The sequence below is a fragment of the Aegilops tauschii genome, chromosome 3, assembly GCF_002575655.3.
Source record: "Aegilops tauschii subsp. strangulata cultivar AL8/78 chromosome 3, Aet v6.0, whole genome shotgun sequence".
Lineage (NCBI taxonomy): Eukaryota > Viridiplantae > Streptophyta > Magnoliopsida > Poales > Poaceae > Aegilops > Aegilops tauschii.
In genome coordinates, this window is record NC_053037.3 from 490,968,544 (window position 1) to 490,989,928 (window position 21,385).

Below are 21,385 nucleotides of genomic sequence, written 5' to 3' on the forward strand. Positions count from 1 at the left end.
AGATGGGTCTTATATGCCACCAATCCATCTCTAAGGCCTTGTTCGGTTGACAGGGAATGGAGGGGGATTAAATTAAATCCAATCCCCTACAAGTCAAAATCCCCTCCAATCCCTTTGAGGAGAGGTGTAACCGAACAAGGCATAAGAAATCAGACAATTCCACCCAACCTGGGGCTTTCAATCGAAGGTTGTACCATGTCTATATCGTACACCAGAACCGAGCGAAATCAAGCCCTATCAATCAACGCGAGCCTGATTATTCAGAGCACGATGTGGATTTGGAGGCACATACGCACGGCAGATAATAAGCGGTAGAGAGGGGGGGGGGGGGGGGGGGGGGGGGGGGTAGAGCGCATGCCTTGTAGAGGTGCAAAGACGGTGGAGACCAGGAACGATGGTGCGTTGGAGCCGCCGTCGTCCCGCCGGCGCCGTGGGTGGCTGCCGAAGTCGCTGGTTCCCTTTTTTTTTTCCGTCCCCCTCGTGCCCGTCTTTTTTCCCCGCCCCGCTCGTGTCCGTCAGCCTGCCCGGCAGGAGACCTCCTAATCGGCGCCTTCTGCGCCGCTTAGAGAGGTTCCGGCGCCCACGCGCCTGCATATATGGGCCGGCCCATCGCGCGCGACGCCATCGATTGTCTCGCGAAAAAAGACAAAAATAATATGCTCCTACGAGGAGTCGAACTCGCGCCGTGAAAGCTAGAACTCACAGAATGTTTGGCTAACCACCACACCTGCTTAGCGCTACGTGATTCATAACAACGCGAAAACTGAAATAACCATTCTATCCGCGCTGTTTATTAGATTTTTGAGTTATTTGACTCTTCTTTTGGAAAAGTTAATTTTTTTAATGAAAAAGGGTTCATCAAATTTTCGAAAAAAGTTCATGAATATATTTTTATGATTAAAAAAAAACAGTTCATCGATTTTTTTTTTAAGTTCATCAAGTTTGAAAAAGTTCATCAATTTTGAAAAGGGTTCATCAATTTTGAAAAAAGTTCATCGATTTTGAGAAAAGTTCATCGGTTTCGAAAAAGAGTTCGTCAATTTTTAAAAAAGTTCATCTATTTTAAAAAAAGTTCATCGATTTTGATTCATCGGTTTTGAAAAAGAGTTCATCGATTTTGAAAAAGGGTTCATCGATTTGGAAAAAAGTTCATCAATTTGAAAAAAAGTTCATCAATTTTGTAAAAGAGTTCATCGATTTTTATGATTTAAAATTCGCACATTTACGAAAAATAAGAAAGGAATAAGAAAAGAAAAATGGAAAAAGAAGAAGAAAATCTTGCGACCCGGTGAAACAATAAAAGAGAGAAAAGAGGTTTACGCACAACCAGTCGTTCGTAGCCGAGTGGTAACTGCGCTGCTCTCTCAGACGAGGTGTCCCGGGTTTGAATCATCGCGCTCGCCTGCTCCCCTTTTCATCGACTGATGCAGTTTTAACAGAAAAAGGAAGAAATGGGCCGCGCCGCGCGGCCCATTTCTTCCTATGAATTTCTTCTGAAGTTCTAATTTTTATGGAGTTGAGTTCTAATTTTTATTACCACTGATCGCAATGGTGCAAGATTTTCCTTTGATAGTTTTATGTGGGTACGAGTTTCTTCTGAAAGTACATATGGCTAAATGTTGATCTTCAATGTTATTTCATGGTAGTCTTTGTTCTAAGGAAAATATGCTCATTAGTACTCTTGATTATTTATGTTATTTTTGCAGGCTTTCTCTCAGCTTTGTTCTCAGCAGTGGGCTTTGCTGATGGTTTTGTCCAAAATAAGGTATTTCATCGGAAATCATATGGCATGCATGGATTAAATCTTGAACTTTGCTACTAAATATTTGTACTAAACAAGGTGTAAGTCACTTGTCAGTTTTGCCTCATAATCCTAGCTCTCATTGATTGATTTTCATGATATTGCGTACATTTTACTGAGGTTATCCTCTAAAAAACGATTTTTATATATGTGGTCTTTTTAGAAATGGGCACTGTAACTTAAAAATGTTGTGTATTTCTGGACTCGCATGTATAGTATTTTGATGGAAACATGCATGCTTCTGTGGTATACTATGGTGGACTATCATGCTTGATGGCAAGAGGTATGCTGTTACTTGACTACACATTTATCTTCTGATGATCTTGAACAGTGTGTTTCAAAATAGATTGACATAGTAGCACACTATCTCGCCCTTCTCACTAATTCTATGGGCATAGGTTATATCTATTTTACTGGTCAGTGCAATTTACAGGTTGCATTTCACGGCATGGTGTTCTATCCTTCACTTATTTTTCAGGTTTAGCAAACTTTTTTTGCTGGTTGGTGTCAACATGGCTGAATAGGTTCTTGAGTTGCTGTACTAGCGTTTTATTTCAATTGAGATCTATAATTTTCTGATTGCTAGCTAACAAAAGTAACTTGTAAAGTATGGTACCATGTCGTATTATATATAAATGTAATCTTGCCTGTTTTTTGTTATAATTTACTTATATTGTCAGTAAGTACTTAAAGTATATGGCAAATATGAGACATGCTTGCGAATCATCTTCTATTCTACTGATTTACTATGAAAGTATTGGTCTCCAATGTTGCATGCGGACCAATGAGCAGCTCAATACCTTTTCAGTAGTGAATAAGGATAAATAGGATGAAGACAATAAAGTACATTTCAATGGAGATGCGATAGTGTTGTACAAGTGGATTTATTGCTTGGTTTTTATAATCCATTTCCATTTTATTATTATGCATTAGCGCCTTGTAATAGAAGATATCTCACAATCAGATTTAAAGTGAGTCTACATATATAAGTTAAAAGATGGTTGGACATTGTTGTCCAAAACGTTATGTTTGATATACTCCACCAGAATTCATCGTTTATTTGTGGTCATATGCTCTTTTACCAATTGTTTATTCATTTTATATTATATTTATTTCCTGCTCATAGTCCGTTTCATGAGCAATATATGGTCCCTTTGCCCACCGTTGATCTAATCTTGGGTACTTTAAATGCATGTTCGTCATGATTTACTTAGGCATGTGCAAATTGAGACGTGCGTTGCACGTGCAAGCTTACTAGTAATGATAAACAATGTAACTGTGTTTATTGATAAAAAAAACCTAGCCGGATGGCATTCCGACGGAAAAAATGAACGGATTTTCCTTTCCCTATACATATACTTCTTCATGAAAAAACTAATTAAGATTTGTTTCCATTGTATCCCGGGACAATCGTGAGCAACTAGGTGTACCAAACACATAAGCAACCCACGAGTTGTATAAACTAATCTCATTTTTTTAAATTGGAGAGCTAGTTGTAAATCAATTAGCAAAGGTCCCAGCGCATTTTCTGACAAGCGTGTTTGCTTATGTGTTTGGCTAACTAGACTAGCTCTCATTAAGCATGACTGAGAGCTGACTGACTCGATGAGACCCCTAATTAACTTCCTAGTGTCCAGCCTTCTAACAGATTCCTAAGGGATGCAGATTTTTTGAGCACCTGCACACGAGCCATGTTATCCTGGCTCTCTAAAGTCGCTTTAAGATTTGTGCGACACAACTAACTTTTTACATGAAATTTTCTCTTTTTTGTTTCTCTTATATAGAACATGTCTTAAAGTTCAAACCTTTGTAGCGCAGGAAAGCTTTCTAATTAGAATCTGGGATTAAAACTTTCAGAATTTTTGGTCCGACACAATTACTAAAAATAAGATTTTTTTTTAATCAAACAAAGCTTATTTATTATATTTATGTTGGACCAAAAATTCTAAAAGTTTTATCCTAGTCTCTAGTTAGAAAGTTTTGTTGTTCTGCAAAGGTTTGAACTTCAAGACATGTTCTATACGAGAGAAACAAAAAGGGGAAATGTACTTGCACGAATCAGTGCGCAGGAAATGGGTGGCTGGATAAAAAGAGAATCGGATTCTCAAACATTGAGAAGGAAAGTTAGAGAAGCTACAATACCCTAACTTTCTTTCTTTCTATCCATATATGATTATGGCTAACATGACTTAAAATTAATTTGCAAATTGATGATCTAATGTGTACATTTATAGTAATTACATACAAACAAATTGATGGTAAAATAAAATTAATTTTAAATTATTTATATCTACAATAAATAGCAACAGTAAACAACCTAGTAACTACTCCATCCATTCCAAAATATTTGACTTCATTTGTCCAAAAATGGATGTACCTATATACTAAAATATGTCTAGATATATCTATATTTTTGACAAATGGAGGACATGTATTGTGGAACGGAGGGAGTGCCTACCAACAGTCTCTAACTTCCCTTCTTTATTTTACACTATGCTAACACTGTAGCACCGTGACTTTCCTTCTCAATGTTAGAGGATCCGGTTCCGATAAAAAAGGCCTGGGCGCAGGTGCTCTAAAGCATGTTTTTGGATTCCTAAGAACGCCTTCGTTTGAATAAAAGGTCTCTGGATTGCTCGGGCCGTGACACGTTTGGTGAAATTCTGGGCAGGAATTTGAGAGGACTTTGTTCCGCCAATGCTGGGCTCACTATTCGCTAACAGGGTTCGCACACGCGTGGCCTCACTCACTGTTGCAGGCTGTTCCCGGTGGATTCGCGCCACGCCGCCGACCACACCGACGACAAGCTGTCGATCCGTGAACATCGGACCACTTGTCTTTTCGCCGGCCTGCTTCCATTCCTACTTTCGTCCACCAAAAACGGCCTACCGGAAACTGTAGTACTGTAGACGGACTAAACTGGACGGAACGAGCTGCGCACAGTGGCTGGATCTCGTAGCCGATGCAGCAACCATCGCCTGAAAATGGACAAAATTGGTCCTTATCTGAAACTTCAACACAAAATGGCTCTAATCTTAAAATATTTCACGAAATGGCCCCTTTTGCATGACGCCCGGAGCTAGGGCGCCATGCTAGGTAGCATGCCGTCTCAGGCTAGGGCGTCATGCTATTTGGCATGGCGCCCTAGGCCGGCGCGCCATGCTACCATGACGCCCTAGCCCGGGGCGTCGTGCTCTCTAGCATGGCGCTTTAGCTGCGGGCGTCATGCAAAAGAGGGCCATTTCGTGAAATATTTTTAAATTGAGGTCATTTTGTGTTAAAGTTTCATATAAGGGCCAGTTTTGTTCATTTTCACCCCGGCCCATTTTGATCTAGTTAAACTAACAGGGTTCGCACACGCGTGGCCTCACTGTTGCAGGCTGTTCCCGGTCGACTCGCCGTGGACTCGCGCCAGGCCGCCGAAGGCCGAGCACACCGACGACAAGCTGTCGAGCCGTGAACATCGGATCACCTGTCTTGTCAACCCGCTTACTTTCGTCTAGCAAGCGGCGTCTACCGGAGCTGTAGATGGACTGAACTGGACGGAACGATAGTAGCAGCAGCACAGTGGCCCTTGTGCGGTTGTAGCCGATGAAGCAACCGTTCCCCGCCCATTTTGGGTCTAGCGCCAACCCGTCTCCATCACCTGAAAATCCCCTCCGCTCTCGTACGGATCACTGCCCGAACGCGGCCAAGTTTTCATGATTTGTACCGTGTCCACCATTTTTGGCTCATCTCTGGCCACTCCTCGGCGGTACCACCTGAAAAATTGTCATCGCGCTCGGCTTCCCCGAGGTACAAAGACTGCGATTGACAGGTACTCGGAGTTGTAACGAGTACCAAAAACATGTCGGCGTGCACATGACATGACACATGCGTGCATGCTGCATGCATCGGCATAGCCGTCCGTCAGAGTATGGCAGCAGCAGGTGCAGGTCAAAACGGGTCCGGATGGCGCACATCGCCGGAGCCCCGCCCCCCATCATGAGCCCTCTGCCTCGGCCCCGTCGGACGCCGCGCCGGCTAATGATCGCTGATCTGGTGGCCGCAGCGGCAGCGCCGCTGTACTCGCGCAAGCAGCCACATGGCCGCGTTCCTCGCGCCATGCAAAGCCGCAGAGCGTGCGACGAGCTAGGAGGCTCGCCGCCCGGCCGCGGCAGCCATGCGTGCGTGTAGAGCTCCTCGCTGCACGCTCAGGCCTCCAGTGCCTTTTCGGGTTGTCCCTCTTGACCCGGCGCGCAGCGGCACAGCCACACAGTGCATGTGCATGCGCCATGGTTTTGAGGACGAGGGCGTGGTAATTTTCTGTTTATCGCTCAGAGTCTCAGGCGGTGGACAGGGTGATCTGGCCGTAGCAGCGGCGGGCACTGGTCACGGCCATGGACAAATATAGGGGCCGTTTGGTTCTAGGCCTATCATTGCCACACTTTACCATACATTTTTGCCAACCTTGCCTAAGCTTTATTCATTAAAATAAGAGTCACAAGTTGGCAAACCTAAGGGAATCTTGCCACATTTTTTGTGTGTATGCCATGAGGGGCTCAAGTGTGGCTTGCCTAAGGTATGGCTTGAACCAAACAATCACCTAAGTTAGTCAAATTTGCCTAACCTTAGATGTGGCAACCTTTGGCAAAGTTAGTCACAAACCAAACAGCCCCGTAATCATGTCCAAGGCCGAAGAGTCAGTGGCAGCATTCATGGAGATGGAGCCCTGGCGAGGATCGACCTTGCATGGGACGGCGCAAGAAAGCCTGTCCAGCTGCTGTTCCCTGGCCTCGCTAGTCGCTACTATACAAGACAAGCCTGGCCTCCGTGTGGACTGTGACGATCTTTTCCGTGGATTTTGCGTCGGACCCCTGTGCTGCTTTCCCGTGGCCTGCCCCGCGGCTAAAAACTGGGGGTTAGGGCATCTCCAGCGCTATCATCTAACAACATCTACAGCTCAAACGGGCACCTCAAACGCCTGTGCTGACCGACACCACTCATATTCAGCCCAAATCTAGGGCGGATATGGGCGTCCGGGCGCGTCCGCCACGTCGGGCTGACAATAAGGTCCCACACGAAATCGCCCGAAACCCGGCGGTCCGGCGGACATCTCCTCCGTCGACGTCATTGACCTTAACCTCGACATGTCACTGACCTTAACCTCGACAGGACCCCTCTCATGGTTACCACAACCCAATCACGACATATATCAGGAAAACCTTTAATCATGAGCATTTGGTGGACAAAAGGCCATTTATTTTTTAATCATAAGCCTTTTCAAAATCTACTTCAAATAGCAAACCATTGTGTTTCTTAAAGCCAATGGAATTCATAGCTTCATGTAAAACAACTACACCTTCCATGATGATCTACCTTTCACAAAGGTAGTTTGAGTTAGAGAAATGACAGGATCAACCACCCTGCTTGGTAGGTTCGTGAGCACCTTAGTGATAATCTTGAGACTAACATTCAGGACACAAATAGGACTAAAATTCTAGAATTTGTTTGGCATCATTTTTACCAAATAGATCTTTGGAACTAGAGTGATAATGTCATAATTAAGCCTAGCAATATCTAAGGTCCCATTATGAAAATCATCAAGTAAACCTTTAAGGTCCCATTTTTACCACACTCCAAAACTCTGGCTAAAAATGGGGACAAGGTCAATCAGAACCTAGACTTTTATGTTTCTCTATCTAAAAGATTACATTATGTAGTTCTTCCATGGAAAAAGTCTCAGTATGCTTTTTAGCAAGACTGCCAGAGATTTTAGGCATGTCCCAATTTTGCAAAGGAATGTAAAACTATAAGCTTGTACCACAATACATACACAACTCCTATCCCTCAATTAACCCCTCCTCTTGTGTCAAATTAGTGATTCTATTATTTCTTCTCCAGCCATTTGCTACCTAGTATTACATATATCTTCCTTAATCTCTTAATCTTTATATCTCTATAACCATTTTAATTCGACGCGTGTCAAAATATTGGCCAATTGCTCTCTAGGCTCCTTCTATTCTTGTCTACCAGAAGCATAAAGGCCAAAAATCTCAGCATTTTTATCAATGTTGCCTAATTCGGTCAAGATTTCATGTTTAATCTTCCTATACCAGGGATCAGCATTTATATCCCACCCCTAACTTTTTTCCTAAGTATTCCCACCATCTTTGCCATCTGTCTAGTTTAGATCCATAGTATTCATCACCTCAAAATTTGTGAAAAAAATCTATAAAGCCATCCCCTAAGCATCCAAGCATTCTCAAATCTGAAAATGTGTTGAGCAGTGTAACGATTTTTAGAGTCCTAAAGCAGAGGAGAATAGTCGGAGACTTCGCTAGCGAAAGCCTGCAGAATTAGATTGGACTATCTATGCGTTGGTCAACTTTAAAAGAAAAGGTTACATTCAGATCCAACGGCCATGGGTTCTCCCTCTTCCCTTCGGTAGTGTTCATCGTCCTCCTCGAGCCGCAAGTGTACCCCGGCCTTACCATGTGCCTCTGCAAACCACGGCAGGCAAGCGCTGTCGCGCACCTTGCCCAAGCTGCTTCCTCCAGTGGGTTGTCCCTACTCCCTACCTCGACCACCCCTCTAAACCCCGTCCCGAACTCCAGTACCGATGACTTCCCCACACCCGAGTATTCGAGCTTCGAAACCACCTCTGTCAATGACGCCGCTGCCATGTCATCGTTGTCCGTCTCATCCTCGCTCTAGGGTGAGACCTCTCTGGGGATACCACGACGTCCCGTCTCGGTGATTAAGACTAGCCACAATGGGTAGTAACATAGAGTAGTAACAATGCCCATGTTACTACTCTATGTTACTATCTCTATAGTGGAGAGTAACATATGTGTGGTAACATACAACACTTAATTTATTAGGCTATAGACTCATCTTGCCTTGATATGTGTGATGTTACTCATACTAGTAGTAACTAGCTATGTTACCACATGCCTCTCTTTCTTCATTTATTGCTTGCCACATCATCTATTTATCTAGATACATGTGATGTTACTACCTATGTTACTCCCACTATGGGTAGTCTAAGGGGGAGAAGGGGCCCACCACCACATACACTGTCCCGTCTCGGTGATTAAGGGGGAGAAGGGGCCCACCACCATGGTACATCGTCCCGTCTTTTTCGTGCGAGGATAGTGTCGAAAGGACTCTTTGTCCAGAAGAAGTGATTAAGATCGATGGTGCCAAGAGTTTCAGCTGACTTTTCAATGATACGCTGTCCCGTCTCGGCCATTGTCTGCGCTAATGCACGGATGCACGCACCTGGCAACGCCCTCGGCTCCTGGCGGTGCGCACTGAGCGGCCGTGGGCAGAGCGTACTTGCCACAACCTTCATTCCAAATTATAGTGCGCCCGCGCTTTCCGAGGTTGAACTTTGACCATAAATTTAACGAACGAGACCGACTGCGGCGGGAGAAAAAGTTACATAATTAAAAACTTCTTTCGAATACGAATTCACTGATATAACTTTTGCTCCCGCCGCAATCGGTTTTGATAGTTAAATTTACGGTCAAAGTTGAAGCACGGGGATAGAGGAAGCGCTACATTGTGGAATGGAGGGAGTACTATAAGAGTGTGTGTTTTTTTGCGGAGGGAGTAGGTATGTGCTCCTAGTTAGTTCAAATTTGCCAGTTTAATGGGCCCAGAAGTCGGTAAAATTTGCGTCCCTGTAGTGCAAATGCGGCCTCCCGTGCATTTTTGGCGCGGCCAGATGGTACGTTTTTTTGACGGCTCGGAACGGATAGACAAGCACCAGCGCACAGGGCCAAAGCGTGAAATCGAGAAATGGGATGGTCCATCCAGACAAGAACGACAAACACGGCGCCGATGATGTGGGCAAAACAAAGCCTCTCTTTGTCAGGGACGGCGATCATAAATGACGGCATGAATGAGCACAGAGATGCATATCAGACGAGGCACACCATCTTGAAATTTTGAACGGAACACATGCATCCTGAAGACCTGCATCTACTCTCCCACCGGAGTGATGTCGAAGCATGAATGCATCAAGAGGAAGATCATGGCGTCAAGGAATAAAGGGCGGGGAGCCAGGGCCAGGGCGAGCTATCCGTTCCACTTCACGTGCTCTCGCCTGGGTCAGGCAGGGTAAATGCAAGTGGCTGGGCTGGCCGGTCAGTCTGCCGGGGTCTGCACATACGTTTTGCCATGCACGGTTTCGCGGCGAGACTTGGCAGCGGGCTACGCTCTGACCGGTTGCATCATGATCAATGCGTTGCGTGGCAGCGACGTAGGTCACGTAGTAGCTACTCACTGTCCCGCACGCCAAGCGATCTTTTCACCCACGAATGGACCCATCAGGTACAGGGAAGAGCCGCCCCAGCCACACGTGAGAAAAATCAAGGTTCAAACAGGCAAGAGCCCCTCATCACCTGCAGTGCCGCAGCAGGCAGCAAGACATGCATGGACTACGGTGCTGCGCTTGCACAGGAACAATGAAGGAGCAAAGAACCCGGCCGGGGTCGAGCTTCGCTTCTCTACGAGAACAAGACGAGACCCTTTGCATGCACCCGTGCTAGTGAAGGTCGGTCTCAGATTTCCATTTGCGAAACGACGTAGGAGTAGGAGCAGCATTTTCAGCTTCGATGGTTGCATATGTATCAGGCTTGTCCTGTCCGGACGTCCTGTCTCTGTAGCGCGCACAGGCGCTCTGGATGATCACCTGAGCGACGGATGTGTCGCCACGCTTGTGTCTAATTTTGCCAATCAGAAAAACGAACATGTTGCCCTGGTCTGATTCTTTACTATGGTTTTACTTCTAGCAAACTACTTTGGAGGTCCGTAAAGCTGCTGATCAGCGATGGAGCCTCATCGAGCTTGGGTGAAGAGGTGATCTGTCTTTTTATCCTTTGGTGGCCGCTTCGGTGGTGTCGAAGAAAAGGGATAGGCGCTGGTATTCTGCATAGGATTTTCCTATCTTTTCAGTTATGTATGGTCGGTGCTTACGTGCCTTGTAACTTGATCTTTATTCTATATGAATGAGACATGCATTACCATGCAAAAAAAAAACCCTGTTTTTATTGGCCTGCCTGACTTTTCTCTTCACATTTTTGGGCTCACTTAACCCGTGACCCTTAACACCTTGGAGCAATACTTACCTCTTCATATGTTTCTTTTTCTTTTTGGAATGACAAAATCATTCCGCAAAAAAGGAAAAAGAATGACAAAATCATACGCAGTAGTATATTTCAAAAATCGAAAAGGAATCATACTTTTAATGCAACTTAAATGATGGACTATACCCGTGCAGTGCTTGGCCACAAAATATGAAATATTGCATTCTGCATAAAGAAATGATTTTTCGCAACATATATTTTATTTTATTTTGAATAAGAAGAATATATTAATATTATGGATATATCAATTACGCTCAGCCTTTGCACCAACATGATCTCAAGAGCAACTCAAGACGTCAAGGATGCACACTAACAAATTATTACCACAAAAGAAATGAAATATCCACTGAACAACTGCAATAAACATCTGCAATAATAATCAATTATGGTAATTCCAATTAACATGATATATGCTCCAACAATAGAAGCTCCAAAAGGAGTCTAAAGCAAACTCCATGTTTTTACTCATATATATGGGCGACATTTTTCTATAGAAAGTTTTACTTGTATTCACTTGATGCCACAAACTACATACATGTTATTTTACTTTATAAGAAAAACACAGAAATGGCTTTTGCCTTACGGAAACTCACTAGGGCTAAAGTGCTACTGGATATCTATATTTATACCTCCATATACCATCATACAGTGTACGAATAACTTTGAATATTGCTGGTTGGAGTGGTCCTGATGGGTCGTCCGCGAAGAAGTCTGAGTCACTTGCTTGAGGAGAAGTGATAACGATGACTTTGTAGGCAACCTTGACGGTGCCCTCTCCTTGCAATGTGTATGGGTCATGTGGATAGATAGGTCGGTGGGTGCCCTTTCATGTGGGCGTCTTGTAACGGTTTTCGTTTGGGTCTTTGTTAATTAACCGGGCAATTCTCTTTGACCCTTGTTATTGAAGGGACCTAAGGGACCTCGTTTCAAAAAATTGTTTGTGGGATGAATCTAATTCGATGGCATTGAGGTGGCAAATCCGAGCACTATTGACCGTTGGATGTCATTTTCACTCCATCGGATTCGGCCACATGTACTATCTAGAATATTCCATTCTTGACCTTAATCACAATGCACAACCTCAAAACACAGGCACTTCTCCTTTCTTCTAGAATCCTTCGTGCTTTAATTATCCAAAAAAACATTTAATTAATTCACATTATTTTTACTTTATGATTTATGCAATGCACTATATGCACAAATCTCGAAACACAAGCATTCTCATTTGTTCTAGAACCTTCTATATTGAAATTGTCCAAAAAAATCTTCTAAAAAAGTTGCCATCCTTTTTTATAGTATGATTTTACAATGCACAATACATACATCAAGAAAAATAATGCACAATAAACACAAAGCTTGCATCACATACACTTCTCATTTGTCGTAGACTCTTCCATCCTTTAACCCCCCCCCCCCCCCCCCCCAAGTTTTTTTCTAAAAGAATTGAGATTCGCTTTACTATAGGATTTTTTTGTTCAAGGCTAGGAAATACATTCATAAATTGTATTGTCTTTGTAGATGCAATACTAGCTACTCAAAACTGCAATACTAGATACCTGAAGACAATTGTTGTCATATAATTTCACATGAGTTTTGTGTAGCATTATCATGTAGTCTTCCAATTTTTTGTATATATAATTCCACATCTACATCATGCATATATGACTCCAAACTTACATGTTACCTGTTATAATGTGCTATGTCGATATTCATAACTCTGGTCATCTAAGCACCTAAATGCAATGCACATGTACCTTAGTAGTGATAGTTAGATGGTTAAATGGATCCACGGCTGTTTGGGAGAAAAATGAACCGCGTCCATAGTTTAGCATGGAATAAAAGTACTTTTGCCTTTTAATTTTGGCAGGGATATCAAGATCTCCACGTGGTTGTCGTGTAAGGAGGCCAAATCATCTTCTTTAAGGAACGATGTTTGCATGACACAAAAAATGTTAAAACCTCGCAAAAATGGAATGTATAGTTCTAGATGGCATGTATTAATGTTCGTCCAAGATCCCCGCTTCCAAAGAAACGAATCTATGTATTGTTTAAATTTACAACGGGACAATTTTATTCTATTCAGAATTGAACCCTCTTTTTCTCCTGCAAAAAGAAAACCGAACCACTTCTTTTGGAGAAAAAGGATTTCTCTATGATTACTAACAAACCATACAAGTCCGTACAAAACAATAAAAGGTGGAACCTTGAGGTGCTAATGTTTTTTCCATTTGAAATGAAAATATGGGTGTTCTATATATTTTTGTTCCGGGCGAAAATATAGATTAGCGAAAACGGAACGAAAAATCTAGTGGTGGCGGGCTAGTCTTATCGACTAGAGAAGAAATGGGATTTTAGTGTTGAATGTAATGGTCTTAACATATAGATGGGTGTGGTTTGTGCTCTCTTTGCACAATAACGTGATATACGTATAGCCGGCGAAACAACGAAAGTGCCCTTCTAACGCCAAGCTCAAATGCTCTTCTTCCTACATGCCAATTTTCATGATGAAATCACATACGTGGAGGTCAGAGGAACAATAACAAAATTAGCACTATAAAATGCTTTCAAAAATAGTCTTTTTGAACCATCAATTTTGTTTTATTAGCCCAGAGCATTAGGAATGTTTTTTCTAACGAAAATTTCACATATGTAGAACATTAAACAATTTTTCTTGCAAAAAAATCACAATTATGATTATTTGATTTTTTTTTTGGGATTTTACTGTTCGAGGAGTTGCTTTTGAGCTCAGAAGCAAAAACCCTCGTGCTGCGCAAAATAATAATTTCCCTCGAAGAATAGTGCTAAGTTATGAAAGTTTGCATTTGTTGCATAGGGTATATGAAAAGAAGTCCATTTTCCACGTAGGTGTATGTGTGACAGAGGATGCCCTATTTCCTGTACTAGCCTTCTGCCCTCCCAGCGCTCATTTAAAACCAAACTACCACAGCCGGCAGTCAGATATAACCGGAGCACCGGTTTTGAAAACACCATACGCACCAAAACCTTTCTTCATCCTTGTCACTTCTCCTCCTCCGTGTCAGCTCCACTCCTGCTCAGAGGCACAACAATGGTCATCGGGAAGCTGGGCTTGAGCTCCCTCTTCCACACGAAGGCCAAGGAGGAGGCCTCGCCGTCACCACCTCGAGGCGACCCGGCCGCGGCGCCGGCGTGGGCGTGGCCGTCCTGCAAGCACCCGAGAACGCGGTCCTTCCACGACGCGCCACCACCGCCCGGCGCAAGGACGCTCGCCTCCATCTTCCTCGACTCCGCCGAGAGCTCCTTCACCAACTCCTCCACGCGGCGCGACTGCTCCGACAGCCCCTCCACGGCGTCCGAGGCGTCGGCGGAGGGCGGGGCCGACGTCGTCACGGGCGCCGAGGACGCCGTCGTCGTGGGGCCGCTCCGCTCCTCCGACCGGCTCCTGTTCGACCCGGGGGCGTCGGGGGCCACGAGCTCCATACTGGAGGAGAAGCTGCCGGCGGGCGCCCGCGAGGCGTTCGTGGGCGGCCTGGCCGTGGCGTTCGAGTCGGCGGACCCGTACGGGGACTTCCGGGCGTCGATGCAGGAGATGGTGGCCGCGCACGGGGCCGGCGGCTGGGGCTGGGGCTGGCTGGAGGAGATGCTGGGGTGGTACCTGCGCGCCAACGGCAAGGACACGCACGGCGCCATCGTGGCGGCCTTCGTCGACGTCATCGTCTCCGTCGCCGACCCCGGCCGCGGCTCCTCCTGCTCGTCCCGGAGCTCCTCCTGCGCGTCCGTGGACGGGGATCAGTAAACTAATCTTACTTCCCTGGCATGGTTAATGTGGTGAGAGTGAGCTTTGTCGGGCTAGCTAGCTAATGATGGCGGGGTGTGGTAGATGAGTGAGTAGATCACGTCGGTACGTGCCGAACACTTGTTTGTACGAGCTCGATCGAGAACGTGCGTGACCATGAAAGTTACGTACTTAATTTTAACTGCCTTCTTTGTGGTAGCTGAAATCTCGTGCCAACATGTGATGGATCGATGTTTGCACGTCTGGTGATGGTTTCACGACGTCGTTCGAGAGTGCAGTAAAAGATCCTGTAGTTGTGCAAGTGAAGGACCACCTGAGTGTACTGCTCGCTAGGAGTTAACCTGCAGTGATTACGATGAAAGCAAAATAGTATTGCTACCGTACAGCACGATGGCAGTTGGGGAGTACTGTACCAAATTTGTGCGCTAGCGTATACGGTGAGTTTGTGATGTCAAAACTCAAACGTCCAACGCGGGAATGAGCACAGAATGTTTCAAGAGAAAATAACAAATCAGCACGTTGCAAAAAAATAAATAACAAATCAGCACAGTTATGGACAGAAACACAACCGTCGACGATAATGATACAGTGTACTCCCTCCGTTCCAAAATAGATGACCCAACTTTGTACTAACCTTATACAAAGTTGAGTCATCTATTTTGGAACGGAGGGAGTATATGTGAACTCATTTCCAATTCCACAGACGCATGAAGAGAAATTGACGCGTCAATCAATTTTCCCAAGACACGCTGCATCAAGCCAGAGGCGGGAGGCCATCACACCCCCGACGAGGGTGAGGCAAAATCGAACCAGAGATGAAGAAAGACACGACTGGTCGCACAGGCACCGGCGGAAGCTCGGTAGAGGGATGACGGATATGGGTGCATGATGGACGGGGGTAGGGGTGGGATTATTGGATATCCTGACCGGTGGAAGATGGATGGAGGAGGCGGTTCGGGTAGAGCAAGGCAACGAGGCCACGCATAGTGGCGCCATCAATCTCAGGTGGCGGGCAGTGGCAGCGCCATCTCGAAAGTGATGTGGGTTCAAGTACATTAAACTATCTTGTGTCTTGTAATTTTCTACACAAACATTAACAAATCTAAGTGGGTAATAAAAAAAAGGTTGTCGAGTTAGCTGACCCCATAGCTTACACATAGAATCACCACTGGTAGCGATGACGTCAATTAGGCATGCGTCGGAGGGCAAGCCGATGTGGGTGGGAGGAGAAAGATAAAGGGGAGGAAGCAGAAGACGACGAGCACGCAAAATCGGCTGATAAAAAAATCAAGTGACTGATATATAGTCGCTGCCATATAATGACACAATTTACCATTACAAACTAACCATATTTATTAGGATTAGGTCGAACAGAAGTTCCATGCTCTAAAACATGTACTTGGATTAGGTAGAACAAAAAGTTCATGCTCAAGACATAAATATTGCTTGTTGCAAAACCACACCAAAATAGAAATATAACAATTCATCACTACAATTGAGACCAAATGTTAGATAAAATAGAGCTAATTTTTAGTGCTCGTGGAACACATCACGACTTCTATGGATACAAACAATATGTAAAGTGAAACAAAATAATATTTCTTGTGCAACAAATCACATCAAATAGTGTCTAGTGAAACACATACTTTGGCAAATTGGAACAAAAATTATCTTTGTGGAGCAAATTGCAGCTACCTGTGGGATAATGTGAAAGTGAACATGGTACAGGAGAAGTGAAAGATAATATTTACTATTTGGGACAAAGTAAACTAGAGAAAAAGAGAAAGTTTGTCATGAGAAGTTTATGTATATAAAAAATATAGAAAAGGAAAACGAAATGGCATGGAAAATTGGATACAAAATCAATAGGTTAATTCTTCATGTAACAATACTTGAAAAAAAAGGAGGAACATGCTAACATATCAAATGAAAGAACAGAGGAAAAAACATAGATGGATGAATAAAAGTAAGAGAGAAATAAAAAATAATATATTTTTTTGGAAAAATCATTTAAAATTTGTAGTAGATAAAAAAATATGATTAATGCGATTTTTTGGCGACTAATATGAAATACAACCGTTGGCTCTTAAATGTCCATGGGAGCTATGTCTCGCTTTTTTAGACAATCTATATCTCGCTTACAGTGAAACGTAGCTCCGGCCCGCCTCTACGGTAATGCTACTGGGCCAACCCAGTACTGTACCTGTAGCGTGAGTTTTATCCCTGTGCTTTCATTATTGGTTTTTTCACTGTTTGAAGCTCTTTCTTCTATTATATCTCTATTTTTTGTTCTTATTCTTTCTTCAGTTTTCACCGGTTACCTTTGGGTTTCTTTCAACACATATCTATAACTTTTCTATACCAGGATCATTTTTTTACATGTTTAACATTTTTCAAATACATGATTCACATTTTTTTCAAATTTATGATTTGATTTTTAATTTGTTCATAGACATAATACATTTTTGTATGAATATAAATCATATCTTATACAAGTTAAACATTTTTATCAAATCATGTTTTTGATAGTTTTCAAGAATACATGTTAAGAAAGTTTAAATAAACATTGAGTAAATATTTTTCCTTTCTTTAAAGTAATATCATGACAATTATATATATATATATATATATATATATATATATATATATATATATAATTGTCATGATATTACTTTAAAGAAAGGAAAAATATTTACTCAATGTGACATTATTTTTTTAACATGTGAACATGTTATGATTTTTGCCAACATTTGTTTGATGCTGCCAACATTTTTTTAATTACACTAGGCAACATTATACAATGTGGTATTTTTTTTCTAATTCACGGTGAATATTTTCTAAAAACTTAAGTTCATGAATCTGTGAGGAATATATGTATTTATAATTCAAAAATGTACATACAAAATGAATAAAAAGAACAAAAACTGATGTCCTTGGTCCTGCTTGTTTATGGGCCGGCCCATTTAGGGCTTCCTTGAGGTGAGACGTTCTTGTGGCTTGTTTTGGGATGGGCAAACTAGCCCTATAAGCCCCGAAATACATTCCTGCTGGGGCAATGATTATTCAAGGAGATGCTAGCCCAATTCCAGGATCACAAAGTTAAATGGGTTCGCCGCTCCGCAAACAAAGTCACGCATAGACTTGCTAGTGAGGGTTGCTGTACTTCTTTATGTCACATTTGGCGCCATGCTGCGCCGGATTTTGTAAGCTCAGACCTGGCCTCTGATGGAGGCATTGAGCTTTAGAATATAGCAGCGTTTCCCCTAAAAAAAAACTTTAGAGCTTGCTCGCGGCATTTCCCTAAACGGCGCCTTAAGCGCCCGTTTCCTTTCAAAAATTAAGCACCGTGGAAATTCGAACACCGCACCTCACAAGCTATGTACAAGCGTGGTAACCACCCGGGAAAACTTTTCCTCTGTGCAAGATACCTTCTTTGTATTCTTCTTCAAATAACGAACATGAACCAATATTTTTTTTTTTTCATTTTTGTCCCTGTTTTCTTGTTTTTTTTTTAAAAAAAATGAGAACGTTTTCAATATCGATTAACGTTTTTCAATTTGTGAACTTTGTTTTTCTCCCTAGACCAATAGATTTCTACATAACGAGCGAAAAAATGGTGAGCTGTGCCGCTGTGCGAACGAACAAATGACAGGTGTGAGTCCTGCGAGCGAGGTACGAACTTGGCGATTCATAGGCCGGGCAATACTTAGCGATTAACTCGTAACGGGCACTGAAGGCACCGATTAGGAGCTCCCATTGCTCACGCTGGCAAACCGTGAGCCTGAGCATGCAGCGCACAGACCATCAACGGCAAGCCTTTTCGATTCAGTATGTACGAGTTCTAAAAAGAATCACTACACATAAGAGAAAGAATCAGTACGTATGAATGTCGTCCCAAAATTACTGGAAAATGGGGAAGAAGGAGAACGAATGTAGCATCGTTAGATTTTTTTTTCAGAAAAATTGCGGGGTGTTTCATCGTGAGATTTACAACAGCGAGGAGTTGCTTACAGTTTGCCTCCGTTTAAACCACAAACAGGGAGCAAGGAAAACGTCTCTGAGTAGCATGCCATTTTTCAACCTAACATACGGGCGGTACATGAACAGGAAGTATACATTCATATAATGCATAAGAGGAAAACAGGTCAACCTGACAGCAATCAGCAAATTTTCCCTAGTTGCAAACGGACGAAAGACCTCTACATCAGCACTTGCAAACAGTACAGGTTGACGCCTATGCATGACTCTGTCAGGCCAATGAAATCACAGAACAAGTCCACCCCGTGAACAAGACCATACCATTAGTGCACCCTGCCGCGTTCTTCAACAAGGACAAGAAGAAACCCACAGGAAAAACAAAACTGGACGGCGACGAGCCGCAAGCCCATTATGATGCTCTCGGCGCGTGCCCTAGAGTCCTAGACGTCACAGGATATGCCCGATCAGGATCAGCGAGCACGGGTTACTCACCCCACAGTCACCCGGCGGCCGGGGAGGACGGCGACGGGCCGGGCCTCTCCCCGCCGCCCGCTTCGGCGTCTCGTGGTCACGCGATTTGGAGCGTACGGCCGGGCCTCCCCCCGTGACCTCCCGGCGTTAAGACCTTGTCAGCATTGATGGACGTGTTGCCTCCCGGCGCCGCAGCCCTGCCCCGTCGCGCGCGCACGCGGCTGGACCGGACAAGGACGCCGCAGCGGAGAAAGAAAGACTTCCGGCTACGGCGGGATCCGGTGGGGCGCGATAGCTCGGCGGCTTGCGCCGCCCACACTGACCGCTGTCAGGGTCCCGGACGACCGCCTGAGGAGAGCCGCCAGCCGGCCGGCCGGCCGACCGAACGGGCTGGCTTGCCGGCTGGCGAATGCGGACGAGGCGGCCTAGCAAGTTGCCATTCATTCATTCGCGGCCCGGCCTTGTCCCGTGATGGGGGCGTACGCATGCATGGGCTCCACCGCCGTCTTGCGTGCTTCTTAACTTAGCCGCTGGTAAATCGTCGCCTGTGCTACGGCCCTACGGGCACGTGTAGTACTTACTAGTAGTAGAGTACATGTTACAAAGTGTACGCACGTTCAGTTCTGTACTGCACGTTCGCGGACTTTTATACCTGGCGTACAAATATGGTACGGGGAAGATATTGTATTGTACGCGCGCACATGTCATGTCATGTCGTTCCCGCGCAAATTTTTAATTTTTTGGAACAGACACAAACGAAGCAAGAAGGGACTTAAGGTGGGCTGTTAGACGACTAGCAGTGAAAGGTTATGAACTTCACAGCGTTACTTTTCTGAAACATGGGAGGACGACAATGTTTCGTGTGGCGTAATGAACAATCAGATTTCCTGTGTTGCCTTGTCCCCTTGCTAAGAAAGAAAGCCCACTGTTTGAGTATACCTCAAGCATGCAGGAGTGGAGGTATTTGGGCGGTTTCATTTCATTTGTACTAAACGCCAGCCTGACCAATGAATACGGTCATGCAGTCTGACATGTGTATGCATGTCAGTATGTACTGTATAACTTTGCTCCTGTCGCGGTCATAAACCAGAGACCGTCCGCCGCTCGATCCATGCGTGCATGTGCAGCCAGCGCTATCCTACCAAGGACCCCAGTGGAACACAGCGTCCAACTGTACATTTTACTATACGTATTCGTACTCTCAGTTCTGTACGGCTTCATGTGGACTTTTATACCTGTAGTGCTACAGTACGCGGGATCAAACGTATTCCCCGTACTACGCACCTCAGCACCTGTGATGCACTAGTGCGTGTCCGTTTATCAATCAGTCACATCTCACAACTCGCCACTCCTTTTGTTTGAGCGGACACGGACGAGGCGGGGGAAGGGGATTCAGTTGCGTCGCGTCCTGTTACTGCCGCGGTACGACTACATGTACTCTGAGTACCACGGTAGGTACTGCTACTGCTGTTGCTAACTTGACCTCATTTTTTGAAACAGGGGGTCGAAAGTTTGGTCTAGCGTACTGAACAATCAATCAAATTGCTCTCGCTTGAATCCGAAGCATCAAAGCATTTTGGCGCCCGGCTTTGGTCTCTAAATTTATGGACGGCCAATGAATACGATCATGCAATTTGACACCCATAGCACGTACGTATCTTGTAGCTAGCCTTGCCACTTGCTACTACTAAAGTGTTCGGTTCCTGTGGCGCCATAAAATCAGAACCTCTAATGAATCGATCGTCGACCGACCGATCCAGGAGTGGTTGGCACCAGCCTGCAGGAACAGTATTATTATCCTGCAACAGAAGACGTACACGTAGACGTACAGTGAAAATTTACCCCCAATGAATACGCTGAGACGAGCCGGCACTGTGGCTCCGTCGACCTTTTGGGCAGCAGGCCGGAGGCCCCGACGCAATGAAGCCGACACAGTGGTAGGGCACTGTGGCGAGATCCAGCCGTTGATTCGCACGCCTGCCATCCACTCCAATCTCATCCAGGCCCCAACAGCGGCACAGCTGCTTGTCGTTGCACCCGTCAGCTCGCCCGCACAGTGAAACAACTGGGCGCCGGAGGGGTGGAGCCAGCCAACGGACCCAGCGAGAACACAAATCAGCCTCGGGCGCAGCAGCTTTTGCACCTGGTTCACGTCGCGCGCGCGCGCACGGTCGCACCAACCCATGCACTACGCACGTACGCATGCACGAGAACGAAAAGGGATTG

The 21,385-nt window shown here is 44.7% G+C and overlaps 2 protein-coding genes across 2 annotated transcripts in view; one reads left to right on the forward strand and one right to left on the reverse strand.

Annotated features, from left to right (window-relative positions):
* Positions 1-543, reverse strand: part of LOC109743899 (uncharacterized) — a 3,345-nt gene extending 2,802 nt beyond the window's left edge. The window contains exon 1 of the mRNA XM_020302985.4: positions 359-543. The gene's annotated coding sequence lies outside the window, so the exon portion shown is untranslated. The remainder of the gene's footprint in view (positions 1-358) is intronic.
* A 13,459-nt stretch (positions 544-14,002) lies between these two features.
* LOC109743888 (transcription repressor OFP13-like) lies at positions 14,003-14,908 on the forward strand. Its single transcript, XM_020302973.4, has one exon. It carries the CDS (start codon positions 14,003-14,005, stop codon positions 14,708-14,710), a length of 708 nt encoding a protein of 235 aa, XP_020158562.1. The 3' UTR covers positions 14,711-14,908.
* The last annotated feature ends 6,477 nt before the right edge of the window (positions 14,909-21,385 follow it).

Excerpts from the sequence above, each read along its gene's own strand:
- LOC109743888 (XM_020302973.4), top strand. The coding sequence starts at position 14,003 with ATGGTCATCGGGAAGCTGGGCTTGAGCTCCCTCTTCCACACGAAGGCC.